The 26,906-nt window shown below is 31.2% G+C and overlaps 1 protein-coding gene and 1 non-coding gene across 2 annotated transcripts in view; one reads left to right on the top strand and one right to left on the bottom strand.

Moving 5' to 3' along the window:
* Nucleotides 1-5,155: 5,155 nt before the first annotated feature.
* On the bottom strand, nucleotides 5,156-5,247 carry TRNAI-UAU (transfer RNA isoleucine (anticodon UAU)). The gene is given in 2 exon segments: nucleotides 5,156-5,191; nucleotides 5,210-5,247. It is a non-coding gene; the product is annotated as a tRNA-Ile (tRNA).
* A 68-nt stretch (nucleotides 5,248-5,315) lies between these two features.
* The window catches only part of LOC143225450 (BAR/IMD domain-containing adapter protein 2-like), a 51,580-nt gene continuing 29,989 nt past the window's right edge, over nucleotides 5,316-26,906 (top strand). Inside the window, exons 1-2 of the mRNA XM_076454894.1 lie at nucleotides 5,316-5,427; nucleotides 25,197-25,466. Of these exons, the coding sequence (XP_076311009.1) occupies nucleotides 25,419-25,466 (48 nt within the window). The 5' untranslated portion in view covers nucleotides 5,316-5,427; nucleotides 25,197-25,418. The remainder of the gene's footprint in view (nucleotides 5,428-25,196; nucleotides 25,467-26,906) is intronic.

Genomic DNA, 26,906 nt, shown 5'->3' with positions numbered 1-26,906 from the left:
TTGAAATCAATAAAAACCTGATGAGACTAAAGAAGTCTAATCACTCTATACATTTGACTTCAGATCGATGCGCCATCTTCAGGAGTGTAATGTTCAGTAGAATATAACCCTCATTTATACAATTACCAGCCAATCAATTTGCATATTGAAGAGTTTCACGCCATCTACTGGCGATATTTTCTTCAGGTCCATCATCTCAATTTAATGGTTTAAATTTACTCTATTTTTAATTATCTCAATAAATTAGCATATATTTATGCAAATTAAATTTCCATATTGTGCTAAAATAAGTTTTTCCCATTGAATTGTATATTTAGTTTCACTTATTAGTTCCGCTAACTGTGAAATAGTAATATTGTTTTAGCATTTCTTTAGTGTTCGTTAATTCTGAATTTTAAACTTCTTCTACATTATCTTATGAAAGCTATTTTATATGTGCCAAATTTTTATATTAAATCAATCTTACCTAACTGTATAAGAATTTGTCTTTGTTTATCAATTTGTCTACCCCAAAAATATTCATTTATTTTGTTTTCATTGTTTTATAAGATAAGTTTGGTATAAATGTTTTGTTTTCATTGTTTTACAAGATAAGCTTGTTATAAATGTTTTGTTTTCATTGTTTTACAAGATAAGCTTGGTATAAATGTTTTGTTTTCATTGTTTTACAAGATAAGCTTGGTATAAATGTTTTGTTTTCATTGTTTTACAAGATAAGCTTGTTATAAATGTTTTGTTTTCATTGTTTTACAAGATAAGCTTGGTATAAATGTTTTGTTTTCATTGTTTTACAAGATAAGCTTGGTATAAATGTTTTGTTTTCATTGTTTTACAAGATAAGCTTGGTATAAATGTTTTGTTTTCATTGTTTTACAAGATAAGCTTGGTATAAATGTTTTGTTTTCATTGTTTTACAAGATAAGCTTGGTATAAATGACAGTACCAAACACTTTTTTTTTTTTTACTTTTGCAGCATATAGTTTTAACTTAATACTTTTATTCCTGTTTCTTATGTTTTCAACAGCTCTGTTAACAACAACAGGATTAAAACCTCTTTCTACAGTCATGTGTTTAAGTAATAATAACTCATTGTGAGTATTATCCTGCTTACAACATAATTTTAATATCTTATCCATACAAGAATAAAACTAACTAGTTTTTTTTTAGATTTAGTGTGACACGATTTTTGATGTGGCAGAATGATTGTAGAAAAAGGTTTGTGATAAATAGTAATTTCCAATTTATCCTCATTTGTACTCATTAGAACATCCAAGAGAGGTAAACCACTTGTTTCAGTTTTCTAATTAAATATTACAGAATTATCAGTGCCGTTAAGTAAAATTAACTAGTTCATCTATACCATGCCAATAAATCAAAGCTATGTCGGTGACACATTTTTTTAATCGTGAGTTTTCAACATTGATTAACTTATCGTTAATATTATATGGTGTGAATATACATACCATGTACATTATTGTAACCATGTAATCTAGTGCTATTTAAACAACCGTTATATCGTTGTTTGGCTAACATTCGTCAACAGGAAAATCGCAGTAGACCGCTGTTTACCGAGTAGAAGTTGTAAACTTTGTAAAGCTTCAGTAGAAGAGTTTTCCACATTCACATGTACCAACTGAAACTCCATTAAAAACAGCAAGAAAACGAAAATGATATAAGTCCTTCAACAGTAATTTATTATAAAACCTTAAAAGCGTCTTTTTTTTTGTGTTGTTGTTGTTACATGTACACATCTTCTCAAATGCGCTTTATCAACTTTCTTGAGTGTTCTAGAGTTTAGTACTCTACCACGGCTCGATATAATTGATGTAACGTAATTTTAGCAACTCATTATAAAAGAAATTGTAACGAATCGAATACAAAATCATTCCGGGAAAAGGAGCTTTGAGGTTATTTATCGTATTCTGGACAAGTCATGAAACATATATTTCAATTTAAAAATAAGTTTCGCATATTGAATTACTTTTAAAAAACTGTTTACATAATTCAGCCAAAAATCAAGGCCTACCAAAATCTGAATAGTTATACATACGTCACATTTTGACGGTGTATGGGCATGGCATGGTCAGTCTTCTATGTTATTATAATTGATTATAGTTTTACTAGCCGCTACAGAAAGGAAATAGCTACGAATATTTTACTGAAACCTGGAAAACAGTAATAAACACAGTATTGAGTATAGTACAGGTAGTTTTAAAATTAGTTCAAGTGCCTTAGTTTTTTCTCCCCTAGGCCCGGCATGGCCAAGCGTGTTAAGGCGTGCGACTAGTAATCTGAGGGTCGCGGGTTCGCATCCCCATCGCGTCAAACATGCTCGCCCTTTTAGCCATGGGGGCGTTATAATGTTACGCTCAATTCCACTATTCGATGGTAAAAAGAGTAGTCCAAGAGTTGGCGGGGGGTGGTGATGACTAGCTGCCTTCCATCTAGTCTTACACTGCTAAATTAGGGACGGCTAACCCAGATAGCCCTTGAGTACCTTTGCGCGAAATTCAAAACAAATGATCTTGACGGTGGACGAGTTTGTAATTACGATTTAAATCTTTTATGGCGTACTTTTCCTCGTAAAAACTTGCGAATGGGCAATAGATGTTTTTTTATTTTTTCAGTTGTCTTTTATTAATTACATCAGTTATGTTTCCTGGTGGGACAACGATAAGCGTTCTGATGTACAACGCTAAAGTCAGGGATTCGATTCCTTTCGATGGAGATAGCAGACAGGCCGGTGTGTTATGTTACGGTTCCATGGGTGGCAACAAAAAAGCAAATAAGTGTGGTTATTTCAGGGGTATTACTTAATGCAAGAAGTAAAACAGAAAATATTGGTAAAAACTAACTAGATTAAAATGATTTTATTAGCAAAACACAGAAACGTTGTTTTAAAATTAACAATTATTTTATTACTATAACTGTTAGTAGAACAAAAGGGGTGAAAAAGAAAAAGTAGTACGTGGCTCGAGAACAAGACCCTTAGCTACAAATGAGGGAAGTAACGTACAAAGATGATTAAATAATTGTTAATTATTCGATACAAATATAATAAATAGACATCGAAGAGAGTATAACATGTAAACAGACAACAGTGTAAGTCTTGTAAGAAAATAACTCAAAAGTTATGCGAACAAAATGTAAGTGTGACAAGATGTATGTTGGAGAAATGGAAAACGTAGAGTCATTATCAAAAAAACATTCATTCCAAAGGGAAATACAGTGCTGAATTCAGTCATTTTTTCCATCACATTAGATGAAGCAAACGGGAGTCGACATATGGAAAAGTCGGACATGCATTGTGAAGGATTACAAATGCAGATTATAAATCTGTGTTATTAATGGGATAAATAGAAAACCATCTTAGCCCTAAGTGTAATTGTCTTTGTATAATTGTACTTACACAGGCCCGTTAGCCGCAAAGAACATTTAAAACTAGTCACAAACAACTTTTAAAATAAACTTAAAAAGAGAATCTCATCAAAGGGAAGGGTTACAGTAACGGGCTTGAGCAATATGCCCATAATATTTTGGTAATCACAATGACTAAAAAATGTCATATTAACTGTTTCCATACATGTTAGACAAGGAAAAGTTAGAGAGGACTTGTTCCTAATACATGTGCAAGACTAGAAGGTCGATGTTAAGCCTGACATAAAAATAATGTATTAAAGGACATAATTAAAGCTATTCAAGCATTATTCGATAATTTATTATTATGTATATTTTGATCTCGATACGATATAAAAGCACAGAACTAGTGCGTTTTGTCTTAATAGATTAAAACCAAATTATTGAGAAGCTAAACCTCGCAACGGTTGTTTTATTTTTGTGGCTACCAAGTTAATTTACACAATACAAATGTAAAAAAAACAAACAAAAAACATGCCTTAGGTTTTGAAATCAACTATATCGTGAACATAATAAGTATAACTGTTTGTCTTAAAGGTTATGGACAACCCAAAAAACTTTCATATCTCAATTTCGACAAGATTGTTAAAGAAATAAAGGAAAACGATGTTTTAAATATACAAAATTTATTTGAAAATTGAGTTTTGAGGCTTACAAACGCTTACTATCAACGTGAAATATATATAAATATCTGTGTTTTATTTTTATCTTGGAAGTTGATTTATTAATCAACGGTTTTGTTATATAAATACCAAAAGAACAATGATATCCAATTAATATATTATGATTATATACTTTATATAACTAAATAGTAAATTAAAATGGCCTACAGTTTTCTACCTGGAATTAGTTTATATTCCAAATATACGATAACTAAATATTACACACATACTAATTATCATGTAAAAAACTCCACATTTTAGTATAGTTACTGACATCTCTTTTAGATTTCAAATTAATCATCACCAGCAAAGGTTGTGTCTCGATAAGAAAGACTTAATAAAAGCTAAGTCATGTCAACTGGTAAATAAATACAATATTGAAAATTACAACCAGTGGGCCTTAACGGTTCTCACAATTTCCACCTACACCTTTATTGCTAATTTCTTATATTTGTTCATTTTTCTGTAAACTGTCTAAAATATTCCTTAAAGTAAACTGTCAGTTCGTTGAAAGTGCAAGTAAACAGAATGCCCATCTGGTATGAGAAAATGTTATGAAATACAGTTGGTAAATTTTGTAATCTGAAAACTAAACGTCATCACATGTATTTCGCTATTCTCGAACATCAGAAATGAACAAGAATGAAACAGAAACCCTATAATCGAAAGTCTATAGGGTTTTTATTTCATTTTTATCAAAACTTATTGGAAATACTTACTTTTAGAAAATCACGAAGAAACGAACAGGAGTTATTACCCACAGCGCAAAGCTACAAAATGGGCTCTCTGCATTAAATACTTATTATTTAAAAGTAGCAAATTTATAATACGTATTGTTATATCAACGCAAAAATTAATGGTGTAATAGTTGCATCTACTTGTATTTTTTCAGTCTTGAAATACTTAATGTGACTAGTTTGTTACGACTCATGTATTTTGTAGAGAATATGCTATTACACTAATATTTATTAGTAGTAATAATTAAACTTTATTTAATTTTTATTTTATGATTCAAATAAAGTAATGTAACAATAAAAAATGGTAGTAAGACAAAAAACAATTTGGTAAAATGTAAATTCCCCAGGTGAGGCTCGAACTCACAACCCCGGCATAACTCACAAGTACTGTCTTATAAGTACCGTGCGCTAACCAATTGCGCCACTGGGGATATTGTCATATCTTTCAGTTAATATTATACATAACAAATATTATTGAATATTATAATATTATATAATTTACTTTATTTTTTATTTATTGTAAGTACATTATTTGACCGTTTACTTGTTCAAAGTATATTAACTAGTTAATTCAAGCACAGAAATTCAGGAAATACACCCGTCTGTTGAAGGTATGTCGATAGCATAGCATACTTTATTAGCATGCTAGTATTACCGTTCCAAGCTCTTAAAATTAGCACTATTACAAAATAACTATAAAGTTATTTTAGATGTAAATAACACAGGTCAAATCATATTAATGATCATTGACAAGTAAGAGCTAACTCAACAAACACGTACCGACGTATCTATATTTATACTAGACACTAATGAATATCAAATGATGGCCCCTGTAAAACATGATTTAGTGAAGTATACTATTACACATTTTACTTACTCAGAATTCTAGGTTTAACTTCTTTTTTTTTTTTTTTTGATAGTTTGTTTATCTCCGTGTGACTTTAAAGCAAGTTAATAATAAATATTTTGTATAAAACCCAACTCTGCAAAAATCTGTTCTTGACTGGTAACACCGATAAAACATTGATTTTTCCAGCCAGCATTGTTCAAGTATCTTGGGGTTAGGTAATTTTTTTAACGTTAATTTAAAATATCTTTTGTACTTACGAGCTTTTGGTGTGATGTGTTTTCGCCAATAACTAATTAAGTTGCGTCAGATATAAACAGAAGAAAAAAGTTGAACGATATATGTAGTTTTAAATAAACAGAATAAAAAAGTTGAACGATATATGTAGTTTTAAATTATCTCATTGCACTTCTTTTAAAGCTTGGGCATTATAAAAATGAAATGTAACAAAAGGATCGTCACTAGTTTAAAAAGTTCCATCGAAGGTCATTAATTTTTCATGTAATACCACCAGAATCCATACTCATTAATAAACGAATATGTCGGCTTTTAATGTTGTTTAAAACCCTTCACATTTTATAATCTACCATACTTTTTTTTTGGCGATTTTGTAATTAAAATACATTATGTGTCATAAGGATTACCAAAAATACTTAAATTAAGACATCAATTATTATTCTTTAATTTTTTTTTCTGCAAAAGTTCTCCGTTGGCATAGAAGTAAGTATGCTGAGTTATAATACTAAAAGTATTACTTTACTAATACTTTAGTAATACTTTACTACAAACAAACAAAGTTTTTTGTTGTTTTTTTTTGCAAGACATAATAATCAAATATGCATCGCTAAAGAACATTTGTGACCTGCATATCTCTGCTGAAACCAGTTTTATTATTGTAGTAGTAGAGTGATTAAGCTAAATTCTGTTTTATCTTTGGCCAACATACACTACATGGCCAAAATATGTGGAAACTCGACCATCACAGCCATATGTACTTGTTGAACATCTCACTCCAAGGCCCTATCCAAACTGTTGACACAAAGTTGGAAGCACACAATTCTCTAGAATAGCACTGTATGCTGTAGCATTAATATTTCCCTTCACTGGAACTAAAAAGCCTAGCCCAAACCATGAAAAACAGCCCCAAAAAATTATTCCTCCTCCACAAAATTTCACAGTTGGCACAATGCATGCAGGCAGGTAGAGTTCTCCTGGCATCTGCCAAACCCACATTCATCCTTCAGACTGCGAGATAGTGAAGCGTGATTCATCACTCCAGAAAACGCGTTTCTATTGCTCCAGAGTCCAATGGTGGTGTGCTCTACACTACTCCAGCTGATGCTTGGCATTGTGCATGGTGATCTTAAGCTTGTGTGCAGCTGCTCGGCCATAAAAACCCATTTCATGAAACTCCTGATGAACAGTTCTTGTACTGACGTTGCTTCAAGAAGCAATTTGTAAGCCGGTAGTGAGTGTTGCAACTGTAGATAGACGATTTTTACGCGCTTCAGCTCTCAGTGGTCCCATTCTGTGAGCTTGTGTGGCATACCTAACAGCACTTACTTACAGTTGACTAGGGCAGCTCTAGTAGGGCAGAAATTTGACGAACTGACTTGTTGGAAAGGAGGCATCCTATGACAGTGCTACGTTGAAAGTCACTGAGCCCTTTAGTAGGACCCATTCTACTGCTAGCGTTTGTCTATGGATATTGCATGACTATATGCTTGATTTTATGCACCTGTTAGCAATGGATGTGGCTGAACTAGCCGAATCCACTAATTAGAAGAGGTGTCCACATAATTTTGACCATGTAGTGTATATGGTGTTAAGGTGCAAGATGGTTATACTAAAGTTTTGACTTTTTTGGTTCTACTTATCAGTTTTGGTTTCAGTATGGCAACTTACATGGGAATTAGCTCCATTGAGGTAACAGGTCCAAATTAGGGTCAAACAGGCAATCTGACCATTTATCATTTCGTTTATTGTTTGTTTTGTTTCGTTTGTTAAGATTGAAATGAAAGGGATGTCAGAGTTTTATGTACATAAGTGGGCTGTAATTCCTCTATAGTAGGTGTTTGTGACTCGTTGGCGATAAATTTCAACAATAAACGGACAGCACCAAATCCACTTGTTTTAAAATAATGTATTCAAAACAAATCCAATGTATGCACAAACGCATTTCGCTAGTGTTTACCAAAGCTGTATCTAAAGCTTTATATAACTGTCAAAAGTCCACGCAGAATGATGAAATTACTTCAGACTACAATTGAGAAGAAAAAATATTTTTCCTGTCTCTGTTTCTTGCTTTATAATTTGCGACAGATTCACTTACGTTATTCCATGGGTTATCACATTTGTATCTTGAACCTTGAATAATTGTATCCTTTTCGTCCAAATCTATGCAGATGGGTTCTATTACTTTATAACACTCTCTACAAGACAAATTATTCTCATAAACTCACTTTACAATATTACCTGTTACAGTTAAATTAATAATCATGTACTTTACTTTTTCTGACTAATTTTATTGGTTACCAGAGTTGTATTCAGTGCTTTAAATAACTATCTGTCTTATTTTTTAGCCAAAACTATGCACAGGCTGATTTAGTTAGTTTAGAATCAAATTGACAAGACACGTTATTTTTCTATCTCCGTTGTTGCAATACAGTTGTGAAACACACTATAGAAGTCACCTGTTACGGCTATTCACTAGCAATCAAGTTAAAGGTTTTCTTTCACTAACTAATTTTTTCTTGATTGAATTTCAACTGACTTACGCTTGCTTGGTCACCTATGTATATCTGTCTTACCCCACTGGGATATGGTAAAAACTGTCTGCTCTTCCTTCCTGTCTTTCTGATTCTGTGCATTCATACAGCACTATAATTTCTTATAAAAGTTTTATACTGGAATCACGGATCACTTTTATAAATAAAGTCTGGCATGTTATATTAGTCAGGACGCTCGATTTGAAATCTGAGTACAATCCCCGTCACCGAAGACGTTCATCCTTTCAGCCATGAAGACATAATAATGAACGGTCAATCCCGCTTTTTGTTGGTGAAAAAGTAACCCAAGAGTTGACGGTGTGTGTTGTTAAATGAGTGCCTTCTTTCTACTCTACTTTAAATTAGGGACGACTAGAGCAAACAGACGTCTAGTAGCCATGCGCAAAATTCAGAACAAATGAAACTATTCTTAATAAATTTTATACAATTGACATGAATGCCATAAAAAACATTGCCAACATGAAACGTTTTCTGGAAAGAATAAAAATAGTTTGGCTAAAAAAGAAAAAGAAAAGGAAACTACGATCATTCACTTACGGCACGTGTAAAGTGAAATAACGAACGTAAGAAATATCTAAATGTAATCAAATAACGTCAGAAATGTGTTATATTTTCAATATTCTGATTAAGTTTTAAGTAATGTAATTTGTAATATAACTATGTCAGTGTCTAAAAACTGTTTTTCATTTCATACACCTTTAAGGAAAGTGTACTAAACTCTCTGTCTTCTTAAGCGGTTCATTTTAGTTTGTAATTATCTTGAAATAATGCTTCTAATAATAAAATTTACATGTCAGATGTTTTTGTGGAGTTTGATATTTATCTAATAGCTAAACGTGAAGGAAGTTTATTTCATTATATTTTGTAAGCGTATGAGAATATAACGCATTATAATATATGCACGTAGAACTATCTTCATTACTTTCTAATTTTATAAGTGTATGTTAATATAATTTACAATATACACAAAACTGTTTAGTTATTCCCAAATTCCAATAAAACATCTAGATACCAAAAAGAGAAAAAAGGTTTAAATATATTCAGTGCTACTAGACGTGACTAGGATACCGATTGTAAAATATATACATATATATAGGAAAAATGTTTTTCGCTATTACAAGATACCGCTGTGGACAATCAATGGCCACATAGAATGTACACTAATAACATAAAGTTTAATTCACTGTTACCAGATGTAACTAAATAAGCTAAAAGCCAGCGTAAAATACGAGCATGTAACAGAGGTTCTTTGCACTGTGAATAAAAAAACGGAAGTGGAATAACACGATAAAAGTGCAAAAAAAACAACAAAAAAAACGTGACAATACCTCAAAATAGACTCAGACTTAGCTGCTATGTTGTTCAACATTGTATGTTTTATTTTCTTCGAGAAGGCATGTGAATGTGTTCTTTGAACTAAGGATTTTTCAAATATAAGTCATACAGTTTTGGCACTAGGCCTACGTCAGCTAAAGTATAACGATTAACACTTGAAATACCAAGCTCTCTCCAAAGTTACAATTCCCATTACTATTGTTTATGTAACAATAGAGTACCATCAACAATAATTTCTCTTTTTTTTTGTAATTTCTGTATTTACACATATTAATGGGCGTGTTTAGTGTCGTACCTATTCTCCTTTCGCCAAAGTAAAATAATACGCGCATCTTAGTGTTATAATTTCAATAACGTAAGATCGTTTTCACTTCCCCATGTTCAGTGGCAAGTTTGTAGAGTTATGACGATAAAAATCAGGTTTCGATGCTTGTGGTGGGCAGAGCACAGACAGCCCATTGTGAAGTTTCGGGCTTCACAACAACTAGAATTGGTTTCATCTCCACAAGATGCATTATGTTAAGGAAACAGGACATAATGAAAAATACTGTCACACCCACTACTGTCAGTTAATATTATTAGTAAATCAAATACAGCAAATCCTGTCTTAACAATGTAACATGGTTTGTTGTTGTTAAGGTGTCGCGCATAATACGTGTTTACCAAGGTGTTTAGTTTCTGATATGATTCATATTGTGATTAGCCTTCGTGTTTCCCTTGAAATGAAATAGGTGCTGGTTGAACACGATTTTATAAGTCACAAAACTGAATAATACATGTATGCATATATATTCTACATTATATAACATATAACACTGTACAAGTTAGTAAAATTAGTGTGTTACACTTCTATACATAAGGGTTTAGATTACTTTACGTGTCAGCTTTTTAACCTCAAATAATATGCATCGTTTCAAGAACAGTTACTTGTCTTGACCCGGATAAAGGATTTCGAAGATAAGAATGTTTTGAGTAATGTATTTTGAAAACCAGAAACGAATTATTCATTTTCACTCTTTTTTTCATGCTTAGGGTTAAAGAAACATTTTTAAAAAGGGTAAAAAGCGTTCCCTATGATCTAAAAAGATTTATTTATTTTGTTTCCTAGAGTATTTTACATACAGATCGTAAAACTTTCAGAAGATAAAGACAAGACCAATCTTTCCTCATATTTACTCTCTTTCTGGATGTGCGAGTTTTAAACAGTTTCTTTTACTTTCGACGTTTTTATTTTATTTTTTATATTCAGTCTCACAGCGGAGCTCACAGTTTTGGCACAAAGCCAAATGACCATATTCCGCTATGGTTCCTATGGTTATACACTTCGTTGGAACCTTATAAAATTTCCAAAGACACACGAAACAGCCACAAATAAGGCTACAGCTTTTTCACGAAGCATGTACATAATCAACATTTAAGTGAATGTGATGGGAAACAAATTGTACACAGCTATAACTAATAAAGAAACTGTACACACAATTTTAACTAACAAAGAAACTGTACACACAATTTTCACTAATAAAGAAACTGTACATACAATTTTAACTAATAAACAAACTGTACACACAATTTTAACTAATAAAGAAACTGAACACACAATTTTAACTAATAAAGAAACTGTACATACAATTTTAACTAATAAACAAACTGTACACACAATTTTAACTAATAAAGAAACTGGACACACCTATAACTAATAAATAAAGTGAACACACCTAAAACTAATAAAGAAAGTTAACACCTACAACTAATGAAGAAACTAGACTCACGGGTAATCAATAAAGAACTGTATACACCTATAAATAATAATGAAAGTTGACACACCTATAACTAATAAACAAACTGTACTCACCTGTAATTAATAAAGAAACTGGACACACGCCTATAACAAATAAAGAAACTGTATACACACCTCTAACTAATGAAGAAACTGTACACACAGCTATAACTAATAAAGAAACTATACATACACCTATAACTAATAAAAAAATTATACACACACCTATAACTAATAATGAAACTACACACACCTATAACTAATAATGAAACTGGACACACCTATAACTAATAAACAAAGTGGAAACACCTATAACTAATAAAGAAACAATACACACACCTATAACAAATAAAGAAACTACACACACACCTATAACTAATGAAGAAACTGTACACACACCTATAACTAATAAAGAAACTATACACACACCTATAACTAATAAAGAAACTATACACACATCATATAACTAATAATGTAACTGTACACACACATATAACTAATAAACAAAGTCGACACACCTGTAACTAATAAAGAAACTATATACACCTATAACTAATAAAGGAACTGTACACACACCTATAACTAATAAAGAAACTGTACACACACCTATAACTAATGAAGAAACTATACACACACACCTATAACTAATAAAGAAACTGGACACACCTATAACTGATAAATAAAGTGGACACACCTATAACTAATAAAGAACTGTACACACCTATAAATAATAATGAAAGTTGACACACCTATAACTAATAAACAAACTGTACTCACCTGTAATTAGTAAAGAAAGTGCACACCCATCTATAACTAATAAAGATACTATACACACACCTCAAACTAATAATGAAACTGGAAACACGTATAACTAATAAAGAAATTGTAAACACCTATAACTAATAAAGAAATTATACGCACACCTATAACTAATGAAGAAACTACACACACCTCTATAACACAAATACACAAATCTATAAATAATAAAGAAATTATATGCACATCTATAACTAATAAAACAAACTATACAAACACATATAACTAATAAAGAAACTGGACACACCTCTAACGAATAAAGAAACTGTACACACCTGTAACTAATAAAGAAACTGTACACACCTGTAACTAATAATGAAACTGGCACACTTATAACAAATAATAAAACTACACACATCTATAACTAAAAAAGAAACTGGACTCACCGGTAATCAATAAAGAACTGTACACACCTATAAATAATAATCAAAGTTGACACACCTATAACTAATAAACAAACTGTACTCACCTATAACTAATAAAGAAACTATATGCACACCTCTAATTAATAAAGAAACTGGACACACCTGTAACTAATAAAGAAACTGTACACACACCTATAACTAATGAATAAACTATACACACACACCTATAAATAATAAAGAAACTGGACACACCTATAACTGATAAATAAAGTGGACACACCTATAACTAATAAAGAAACTGGACTCACCGGTAATCAATAAAGAACTGTACACACCTATAAATAATAATCAAAGTTGACACACCTATAACTAATAAACAAACTGTACTCACCTGTAATTTATAAAGAAAGTGCACACCCATCTATAACTAATAAAGATACTATACACACACCTCTAACTAATAATGAAACTGGAAACACGTATAACTAATAAAGAAACTATACACACACACCTATAACTAATAAAGAAACTATACACACACCTATAACTAATAAAGAAACTATACACACACCTATAACTAATAAAGAAACTATACACACACCTATAACTAATAAAGAAACTATACACACACACCTATAACTAATAAAGAAACTATACACACACCTATAACTAATAAAGAAACTATACACACACACCTATAACTAATAAAGAAACTATACACACACCTATAACTAATGAAGAAACTATACACACACACCTATAACTAATAAAGAAACTGTTTTCACATCAATAACTAATAAAGAAACTATATGCACACCTGTAACTAATAAATAAACTGGACACACCTGTAACTAATAAAGAAACTATACACACCTATAACTGATAAATAAAGTGGACACACCTATAACTAATAAAGAAACTGGACTCACCGGTAATCAATAAAGAACTGTACACACCTATAAATAATAATCAAAGTTGACACACCTATAACTAATAAACAAACTGTACTCACCTGTAATTAATAAAGAAAGTGCACACCCATCTATAACTAATAAAGATACTATACACACACCTCTAACTAATAATGAAACTGGAAACACGTATAACTAATAAAGAAACTATACACACACACCTATAACTAATAAAGAAACTATACACACACCTATAACTAATAAAGAAACTATACACACACACCTATAACTAATAAAGAAACTATACACACACCTATAACTAATGAAGAAACTATACACACACACCTATAACTAATAAAGAAACTGTTTTCACATCAATAACTAATAAAGAAACTATATGCACCTATAACTAATAAAGGAACTGTACACACACCTATAACTAATAAAGAAACTGTACACACATCTATAACTAATAAAGAAACTGTACACACATCTATAACTAATAAAGAAACTATATGCACACCTATAACTGATGAAGAAACAAAACACATGAAACTATAAAAGAAACTGGACACACCTATAACGAATAATTAAAGTGGACACACCAATAACTAATAAAGATAGCTAACACACAAGAAACTAATAAACACACTGGAATCACCTGTAATCAATAAAGAACTGTACACACCTATAAATCATAATGAAGTTGACACAGCTATAACTAATAAAGTAACTGTACACACCTGTAACGAACAAAGAAACTGGACAGACCTATAACTGATAAATAAAATGGACACACCTATAACTAATAAAGAAAGTTAATACACCTATAACTAATAAAGAATGTTGATACACCTATAAATAATAAAGAAACTGGACTCACCTGTAATCAATAAAAAACTGTAAACACCAATAACTAATAAACAAACTGTATTCACCTGTAATTAATAAAGAAACTGCACACACCTCTAACTAATAAAGAAACTGGACACATGCTTATAACAAATAAAGAAACTGTATACACACCTTTAACTAATAAACAAAATGTACACACAACTATAACTATTGATAAAACTAGATACACCTATAGCTGATAAAGAAACTGTAAAAACATATATCTAATAAATAAAGTGGGCACACCTGTAACTAATAACGCAACTACACACACCTATAACTAATAAAGGAAGTGTACACACACCTATAACTAATAAAGAAACTGGACACACCTATAACTAATCAAGAAACTGTAAACACGTATAACTAATAAAGAAACTGTACACACATCTATAACTAATAAAGAAACTATACACACACCTATAACTAATAAAAAACTATACACACACCTCTAACGAATAATGAAACTGGACACACTTATAACTAATAAACAAAGTGGACACACCTATGACTAATAAAGAAACAATACACAAACCTATAATTAATAAAGAAACTGGACACACCTATAACTGATAAATAAAGTGGACACACCTATAACTAATAAAGAAAGTTATTACACCTATAACTAATAAAGCAACTGGACTCACCGGTAATCAATAAAGAACTGTAGACACCTATAAATCATAATGAAAGTTGACACAGCTAAAACTAATAAAGTAACTGTACTCACCTATAATTAATAAATAACTGGACACACCTGTAACTAATAAAGAAACTATACACACATCTGTAACTAATAAATAAACTATACACTCACCATATAACTAATAATGTAACTGTACACACACATATAACTAATAAACAAAGTGGACACACCTATAACTAATAAAGTAACTATATACACCTATAACTAATAAAGGAACTGTACACACACCTATAACTAATAAAGAAGCTGTACACACATCTATAACTAATACAGAAACTGTACACGGATCTATAACTAACAAAGAAACTATATGCACACCTATAACTAATAAAGAAATTTCACACACCTGTAACTATAAAAGAAACCAGACACACCTATAGCGAATAATTAAATTGGACACACCAATAACTAATCAAGAGAGTGTACACACCAAAAACTAATAAAGATACTGCACTCACCTGTAATCAATAAAGAACTGTACACACCTATAAATGATTATGGAATTTGACACAGCTATAACTAATAGAGTAACTGTACTCACCTATAATTAATAAAGAAACTGCACACACATCTAACTAATAAAGAATCTATACACACATGTATAACTAATAAAAAACTGTACACACATCTATAACTAATAAAAAACTATACACACACCTATAACTAATAAAAAAGTGTACACACACATATAACTTATAAAGAAACTAAACACACACCTATAACAAATGAAAAAATTGAAAACACCTATAACTAATAAAAAACTATAAACACACCTATAACTAATAAAGGAACTGTACACACACCTATAACTAATAAAGAAACTATATTGATACCTATAACTAATAAAGAAACTATATGCATACCTATAACTAATAAAGAAACAAAACACATGAAACTATAAAAAAAACACAACACACCTATAGTGAATAATAAAAGTGGACACATCAATAACTAATAAAGAGAGTGTACACACCAAAAACTAAAAAAAGAGACTGCACTCACCTGTAATCAAAAAGAACTGTACACAGCTATAAATCATAATGAAAGTTGACACAGCTATAACTAATAAAGTAACTGTACTCACCTATAATTAATAAATAACTGGACACACCTGTAACTACTAAAGAAACTATAAACACATCTGTAACTAATAAAAAACTATACACACACCTATAACTAATAAAGAAACAACACACACACCTATAAGAAATGAAAAAATCGTAAACACCTATAACTAATATAGAAACTGGACACACCTGTAACTAATAAAGAAACTGTACACACCTGTAACGAATAAAGAAACTGGACACACCTATAACTGATAAAGAAAGTTAATACACCGATAACTAATAAAGAATGTTGATACACCTATAAATAATAAAGAAACTGGACTCACCAGTAATCAATAAAAAACTGTAAACACCTATAAATAATAATAAAAGTTGACACACCAATAACTAATAAACAAACTGTACTCACCTGTAATTAATAAAGAAACTGCACACACCTCTAACTAATAAAGAAACTGGACACACGCTTATAACAAATAAAGAAACTGTATACACACCTCTAACTAATGAAGAAACTGTACACACACCTAAAACTAATAAAGAAACTGTACACACACTTATAAGTAATAAAGAAACTGTACACACAACTATAACTATTAAGAAAACTAGATACACCTATAACTGATAAAGAAACTGTAAAAACATTTATCTAATAAATAAAGTGGGCACACCTGTAACTAATAACGCAAATATACACACCTATAACTAATAAAGGAAGTGTACACACACCTATAACTAATAAAGAAAGTGGACACACCTATAACTAATAAAAAACTATACACACACCTCTAACGAATAATGAAACTGGACACACCTATAACTAATAAACAAAGTGGACACACCTATAACTAATAAAGAAACAATACACACACCTATAATTAATAAAGAAACTGGACACACCTATAACTAATAAACAAAGTGAACACACCTATAACTAATAAAGCAACTGGACTCACTGGTAATCAATAAAGAACTGTACAAACCTATAAATCATAATGAAAGTTGACACAGCTATAACTAATAAAGTAACTGTACTCACCTATAATTAATAAATAACTGGACACACCTGTAACTAATAAAGAAACTATACACACATCTGTAACTAATAAAAAACTACACACACACCTATCACTAATAAAAAACTCTACACACACCTATATCTAATGAAGAAACTGTACACACACCTATAACTAATAAAGAAACTATACACACACCTATAACTAATAAAGAAACTATACACACACCATATAACTAATAATGTAACTGTACACACATCTATAACTAACAAAGAAACTATATGCACACCTATAACTAATAAAGAAATTTCACATACCTGTAACTATAAAAGAAACCGGACACACCTATAGCAAATAATTAAATTGGACACAGCAATAACTAATCAAGAGAGTGTACACACCAAAAACTAATCAAGAGAGTGTACACACCAAAAACTAATAAAGATACGGCACTCACCTGTAATCAATAAAGAACTGTACACACCTATAAATGATTATGAAATTTGACACAGCTATAACTAATAGAGTAACTGTACTCACCTATAATTAATAAAAAAACTGGACACACCTGTAACTAATAAAGAATCTATACATACACGTATAACTAATAAAGAAACTGTACACACATCTATAACTAATAATAAACTATACACACACCTATAACTAATAAAAAACTGTACACACTCATATAACTAATAAAGAAACGACACACACACCTATAACAAATGAAAAAATTGTAAACACCTATAAGTAATAAAGAAACTGGACACACCTGTAACTAATAAAGAAACTGTACACACCTGTAACTAATAAAGAATCTATACACACACGTATAACTAATAAAGAAACTGTACACACATCTATAACTAATAAAAAACTATACACACACCTATAACTAATAAAAAACTGTACACACTCATATAACTAATAAAGAAACGACACACACACCTATAACAAATGAAAAAATTGAAAACACCTATAACTAATAAAGAAACTATAAACACACCTATAACTAATAAAGGAACTGTACACACACCTATAACTAATAAAGAAACTGTACACACATCTATAACTGATAAAGAAACTGTACACACATCTATAACTAATAAAGAAACTATACACTCACCTATGACTAATAAAGAAACTGTACACACAATTTTAACTAATAAAGAAACTATATTCATACCTATAACTAATAAAGAAACTTATCTCACCTGTAACTAATAAACAAAGTGGTCACACCTATAGCTAATAAATAAAGAGGATGCACCTATAACTAATAAAGAAACTGTACACTCATGTATGAGTAATAAAGAAACTTTACATACACTTATAACTAATAATGAAACTGGACACACTTATAACTAATAAAGAAACTGTAAACACCTATACCTAATAAAAAATTGGACAAACCTACAACTAATAAAGGAACTGTACACACATCTAAAACTAATAAAGAAACTGTACACACATCTATAACTAATAAAGAAACTATATACACACCTATAACTAATAAAGAAACAAAACAAATGAAACTATAAAAGAAACTGGACACACCTATAGCGAATAATTAAAGTGGACACACCAATAACTAATAAAAAGACTGCACTCACCTGTAATTAATGAAGAACTGTACACACCTATAAATCATAATGAAAGTTCACACAGCTATAACTAATAAAGTAACTGTACTCAACTATAATTAATAAATAACTGGACACACCTGTAACTACTAAAGAAACTATAAACACATCTGTAACTAATACAAAACTATACACACACCTATAACTAATAAAAAACCATACACCTATAACTGATAAATAAAGTGGACACACCTATGACTAATAAATAAAGTTAATACACCTTTTACTAATAAAGAAAGTTGATACACCTATAACTAATAAAGAAACTGGACTCACCGGTAATCAATAAAAAACTGTAAACACCTATAAATAATAATAAAAGTTCACACACAAATAACTAATAAACAAACTGAACTCACCTGTATTCAATAAGGAACTGTACACACCTATAAATGATAATGAAATTTGACACAGCTATAAGTAATAAAGTAACTGTACTCACCTATAATTAATAAAGAAACTGGACACACCTGTAACTAATAAAGAAACTATACACACACCTATGACTAATAAAGACACTGTACACACAATTTTAACTAACAAAGAAACTATATGCACATCTATAGTAATAAAAAACTGTACACACACCTATAACTAATAAAGAAACTACAAACACGCATATAACTAATAAAGAAACTATACACACACCTATAACTAATGAAAAAATTGTAAACACATATAACTAATAAAGAAACTATAAACACACCTATAACTAATAAAGAAACTGGACACACCTCTAACTAATAAAGAAACTGTACACACCTGTAACTAATAAAAAAACTGGACACACCTATAACTGATAAATAAAGTGTACACACCTATAACTAATAAAGAAAGTTAATTCACCTATAACTAATAAAGCAACTGGACACACCGGTAATCAATAAAGAACTGTACACACCTCTAAATAATAATGAAAGTTGACACACCTATAACTGATAAAGAAACTGTACTCACCTGTAATTAATAAAGAAAGTGCACACCCATCTATAACTAATAAAGAAACCATACACACACCTCTAACTAATAAAGAAACTGTAAACACCTATAACGAATAAACAAAGTGGACACACCTATAAGTAATAAAGAAACAATACACACACCTATAACTGATAAAGAAACTATACAAACACCATATAACTAATAAAGTAACTGTACACCCACATATAACTAATAAACAAAGTGGGCACACCTGTAACTAATAAAGAAACTATATACACCTATAACTAATAAAGAAACTGTACACACATCTATAACTAATAAAGAAACCATATGCACACCTATAACTAATAAAGAAACAAAACACATGAAACTATAAAAGAAACTGGACACACGTATACCGAATAATTAAAGTGGACACACCAATAACTAATAAAGATAGTGTACACACCAGAAACTAATAAACAAACTAGACTCACCTGTAATCAATAAAGAACTGTACACACCTATAAATCATAATGAAGTTGACACAGCTATAACTATTAAAGTAACTGTACTCACCTATAATTAATAAAGAAACTGGACACACCTGTAACTAATAAAGAAACTATATACACCTATAACTAATAAAGGAACTGTACACACACCTATAACTAATAATGAAACTGCACACACCTATAACTAATCAAGAAACTGGACACACCTATAACTAATAAATAAACTGTACACACCTATAAGTAATAAAGAAACTGTACACACATCTATAACTAATGAAGAAACTTTATGCACACCTATAACTAATAAAGAAACTGGACACACCTATAATTAATAAATTAAGTGGACACACCTATAACTAATAAATAAACTGTACACACCTATAATTAATAAGAAGCATCGATGCACTTATAACTAAGTAAGAAATTTGACACACCTATAAGTAATAAAGAAACTGTACATACCTATAACCAATAAAGAAACTGTTAACACACCTATAACTAATAAAGAAACTGGACACACACCTATAACTAATAATGAAACTGGACACACCTATTACTAATAAAGGAACTGTAAACACCTATGACTAATGAAGAAACTGGACACACCTCTAACTAATGAAGAAACTGTACACACCTGTAACTAATGAAGTAACTGGATACACCTGTAACTAATGAAGAAACTGTACACACTTACAAGTAATATAGAAACTGTACACACATCTATATTTGATATAGAAACTGGACACATTTGTAACTAATAAAGTTGACACACTATAACTAAGAAAGTAACTCCACACTCCTATAACTAATAAAGGAACTGTAAACACCTATCACTAATGAAGAAACTGGACACACCTATAACTGATAAAGAAACTGGACACATTTGTAACTAATAAAGTTGACACACCTATAACTAAGAAAGTAACTGCACACTCCTATAACTAATAAAGTAACTGCACACTCCTATAACTAATAAAGTAACTGCACACTCCTATAACTAATAAAGTAACTTCACACTCCTATAACTAATAAAGAATCTGTAAACACCTATAACTAATAAAGAAACTGTACACACTTATAAATAATGAAGAAAGTGGACACATCTATAACTAATAAAGAATGTTGACACACCTACAACTAATAAAGAAACTTGGCAAACCTATAACTAATATATATCACGTGTATTTGTCCCTGTAATGTTTAATTTACATAATGATTTTCTCTAAATGTAAACCAATCTGTATTTTCTGTAAAGTATGGCTTTTAAGGAGCTCAAATACACGTATACAGCATTGCGTAATTAATATGAAATATATCTTTACAGGTGTTATGTAAATCAGATTATACATACCAGACCACAATATACATAAAAAGACATTTTCTGATCTTTAGAACAAACAAACAGTTTTTTAAAATATTTTTTGTAGTCTTCGCTGGAACAATCTTTCTACTCACGATGCTAATGTCAGGGGTTCGAGTTTCCTCGATAGGCGAAGCAAATAGACACACGTGCCCTTGGTATAAGAAAAACACACACACACATCTTTTCGTTTCGTTTCTAATTTAAGAAATATGAGAGAAACTGCCCACTCACAACTGGCTGTAGACAGTGAAAGATGGTCGGAATTGAGACGTAGTGGGTGTAGGTGTCAGCTTCGTAACTTTGTTTAATTTTCCATGACGGTTGACTAGATAAACATCAGTGTTGGATGTTGTCTGATATCCCTAACGCACTTGGGTCTTATTACCATGGACATTTTACATTTTGACAGTAAGCTTACAATCTGGACCAATAACGGTAATGTAATATTTAATTAATTATTGTTTTATTAGCTGATTCAATCGCCTATTGGGCCTGGCATGACCAAGCGCGTAAGGCGTGCGACTCGTAATCCGAGGGTCGCGGGTTCGCGCCCGAGTCGCGCTAAACATGCTCGTCCTCCCAGCCGTGGGGGCGTTATAATGTGACGGTCAATCCCACTATTCGTTGGTAAAAGAGTAGCCCAAGAGTTGGCGGTGGGTGGTGATGACTAGCTGCCTTCCCTCTAGTCTTACACTGCTAAATTAGGGACGGCTAGCACAGATAGCCCTCGAGTAGCTTTGTGCGAAATTCCAAAAAACAAACAAACAAAAAAACAAACAATCAATCGCCTATTAACAACTATCGTAACTAATATTTTGAAAGCTATAAGGTTGAGGAATAATTCGTGAGCGTTTTTAAATAATTTCATTCAAGCATTACATGCAAGACTATACAATACTTCAATGCATGAACACATTACACCCAAAACATTTATTTTGATACTTTATTTCATGTAATACCTAGGTATATAGTATGCATTGTTTTAAACAAAATTGCAAGAAATTAAATGCGAAAAGCAGATGGTGTCGAAAATGCTCGATTTTGTCCACTTGACAGTCCATTTAATGAGCTGAAAATGAAAGCAAAAATTAAAGACATATGAAAATCAAACACACCATCTATTAGAGCAAAAAATTATCTACCAAATGACATGAAATATTTTGCGAAAGCGTTTCATTTATGAATATATTTGTTTAACTTGAAAAAACGCTCACGAATTATTCCTCAACCCAATATTTATATATGTGTGTGTCCATCAGTCCTCAATAAATATAAAATAAAACATCTTTCCAGGTGTTATATGTTGCATATATAGACACCAGTCTACAAAATAACATGTCTTTATGTTTTCTACTTCCGATAATTGTGTTTATGTTGTGTAAATCAGTCCGTAATAAACTGTTTTTAATTTTTACAAGGTACATCTTTACACGTGTCAGGTATCTAAACTAATTTTTTATACATCAGTGCACCTCCTATACAAAATTCATTTTTACGTACAGCTCAGTTCGTGTTTTTTAAGGGATCCGACTTCCCACCGTAAAAAAAAAATATTTGGTTTGTAAATTACTTTCTTACTAATCTGGGGAATATACAAGATATGGATTCTTTCTGTCACTCTAAAACAAGCTTGAATTATAAAGTCACTCACTGTACACTCACACAAGGAACAAGTGAATCAAGTAATATTAGTTTCCTTTCTTTGAAAACAAATTTGTGATAACAAAGACTTTTCCCAGAACAAACGATTTAGAAAAATATATGTTATTGGAAGTTCAGAAATTATACTTTTTGTTGTGTTGTGATGTACATACACAGAACGTTGTAGTTACTGTATACTTTTCTTGTGTTGTGATATACTTTGTTTGTATTTGTATTTGCTTGAAGTTAAGCACGAAGCTACACAATGGGATATCTGTGCTCTGCCTACTACAGGTATCGAAATCCAGATTCTAGCGTTGTAAGTCTGCAGACTGGAGGGCACTGTGATGTACATACCCACAAAATATTGTGGTTGCTGGATGCTTCTGTGTGTTCTGATATACACATACACAGAAAGAAAACATTGTGGATTCTATATACATCCTGTTGAGTTGTAATGTGCACATTGTAATGGATTTACTATTGTATGTATTTATATTTTAAAATCGATATTTCTTTTACTTAAATATATATTTAGAAATATACATAACTTATACTTTTAAATGTGTGTTGTGAAATTCTCGCCCATTCCTTAAATGTTTAGAAGATTCTCGAGTGTATGTAAATATCAGTACTGTTAACAAGAACAATTTCAAAAATCTCACCTGAAAGGTAGCCATCCCACATGTGGAAAGGCAATGTATATTGTTAGTTTGCTGCAGTTGGTATACTATAAACCTCAGAAGTTATAACCATGACAAACGCTTATTAATTGGAAAACCACAAATATTTGACCAGGAAAGTTTATGTGTCTCGAACATTACTAACCGTTTAACTTCAGACGTTAATATTCTACGAAGACATCGTATAACTTCAGCAGTGAAGAACTCACGTGCGATCAGAAAAGCTAGCTGACTTCCCATTAAGTGAAGTGTACTAATATCAACTCAGAATTAATTTGATCATTGTGAACCGTCGATAAAATATTCAGTTTCAGACCAGATAGAAGGCTCAGTATTGTTTGTAACTTTGTAACACTTTTGTATATGAACCAATATTTGTAATAGCCGTTATTATAAGTTGTATTGTTGTTTGTACATTAAAATATATTTGTGTTAAGAAAGAAAATTATGTGTATCAATCTTGTTGTCAAATATTACAAATCTGATACATATTAACATCTAAATTCAAATTTCGGCAATTTGAAATCTTAATATGTAACATAATAAATAGGAGACTCGTTCGGGATAGATTATGATACCTAGCAACACAGACAGAACCTTGTAACTTTTGTGTACTTTTTGTTATGTTGTGATGTATACAGACAGAACATTGTGAGTTTTGCATACATTATTTTACGTTATGACACACACACGCACAGAACATTTTGAGTTTTGTATACTTTCTTTTACGTTGCGATACATGCACACAGAACACAGATCATTTCAAGTAGAAGTGGTATAATCATGTTGATGAAACAAATATTGAAAGGAGTATTTTGAGGTGAAATATTTTAAACAAACTATTAGAATCCACTGGAAGTGTCTTTTTTATGATCCAAATATAGTAATTATCGTTTATATTTTGACCTTTAATATTCTAGGTTAAGGATCTTTAAGATGACAAAGACAGAAATGTTTGTTTTTAAACATGTAAAGTTTAGTTGCTTATTACACATGTAAAGTAAAAGTTATGTTCATTCATTTTAAAGCTTCCAGGTTAGAATGTGGAACATTAGAAGAAGTTATTTTTATTCTGTCGTTAAAAACAGTGTCGAGACATTTCCTAACGTCAGGCTTGTCTGATAATGCGTGCATGTCGTTTTGCGAGGCGTGACGTCAGGGACATATCATCTTATGTACTTCACGCTGGAAGAATTTGGTAGTGCCGCCTTGCTGCCTCATGTCGCAGACGTTGCAAGAGTGATAAGGAAGCCGAGAGTTTTGGACAAGTGATGCTGTGTGTCGTGAACTTTTATTTGTAAGAAACCAGGATGGAAAGAACAGAGGAAATGTTTAAACTGATCGAAGGAGCATACAAGGTGAGAAAAGGTTTTTTGTAGAAACCGAGGAACACACGTCAATCAACTGGCGCCAAGTTCTCATATAGAGTTAAGTTTGTAGCAACACTTTAACTAGTGTTAGTTCTCTCTCTATAAATAGTAGAAAAGTAAAGGATTGTCATATGTTACAACTATTCATACTTGGGTAACGTTAGAGGATTGTCATATGTTACAACTATTCATACTTGGGTAAAGTTAGAGGATTGTCATATGTTACAACTATTCATACTTGGGTAAAGTTAGAGGATTGTCATATGTTACAACTATTCATACATGGGTAAAGTTAGAGGATTGTCATATGTTACAACTATTCATGCATGGGTAAAGTTAGAGGATTATCATATGTTACAACTATTCATACCTGGGTAAAGTTAGAGGATTGTCATATGTTACAACTATTCATACATGGGTGAAGTTAGAGGATTGTCATATGTTACAACTATTCATGCATGGGTAAAGTTAGAGGATTATCATATGTTACAACTATTCATACCTGGGTAAAGTTAGAGGATTGTCATATGTTACAACTATTCATACATGGGTGAAGTTAGAGGATTGTCATATGTTACAACTATTCATACATGGGTGAAGTTAGAGGGTTGTTTTAGGTTAACTAAATGTCAAGTACTGTTAGTTATCCACCTTAGAAAGCTCTCTTAAGGAGATACAAGTCAAGTATAATTTAGCAGTAAGTACTGCTATTATCGACCTTGGTCACCTCTCCTACAGAGCTAACAAGTAAATTGTATAATGAGAACTCGTAGTTATTGAACTTGGTAAGCTCTCTCACACAACTAACAACTTAAGTGTAATCTAGTAGTAAATGTATCGAGCTGCTGCTCGAAAGGTCCAATATACGATGCGTGACTTTAGTAGTGGATGCAATGAAAGGAACAATTAGTTTTACTATTCTGTTTGTTAAATTTGGCAGTGGATGCTGCTAGCTGCCTTTTCTCTTATTAGAAGTTTAAAATTAGGAGCAATTATACCTGAATGTTAAAGGTCTCTGACCTGGTTGTTTAGTCCGCGTGCTACTTAAGATGCTGTTGAGGTTAGGAATTTCGGTTCCTCATCAAACTAATATTAAAATAAAATAGTCTTTTGTCGATATTGAAACAAAGTACGTAAAATCACGAAATCTCTTGGCGGGACAGTGTAAAGTCTACGAACATACAACGCTAACACCCGGGTTTCGATTATCCACAATGAACTTGTCCGATAACACAATATGGCTTTGCCCTAAGACAAACAACCAAAGAACCTACAAGCGCATTCATATATTATATCCCATAATCTTATGAAAAATTAAAGTATAGAAGAGTACTTTTCTAAAATGTACTCAGTCAGATACGTTCTGTAAAGGTGGTCGTATTCACTAAAAACGTTTGAGTGTCACGTGGAACACTGAACAAAGTGAAT

Source organism: Tachypleus tridentatus, chromosome 9 (assembly GCF_004210375.1).
Source record: "Tachypleus tridentatus isolate NWPU-2018 chromosome 9, ASM421037v1, whole genome shotgun sequence".
Lineage (NCBI taxonomy): Eukaryota > Metazoa > Arthropoda > Merostomata > Xiphosura > Limulidae > Tachypleus > Tachypleus tridentatus.
This window is presented reverse-complemented; position numbering and strand designations above follow the sequence as displayed.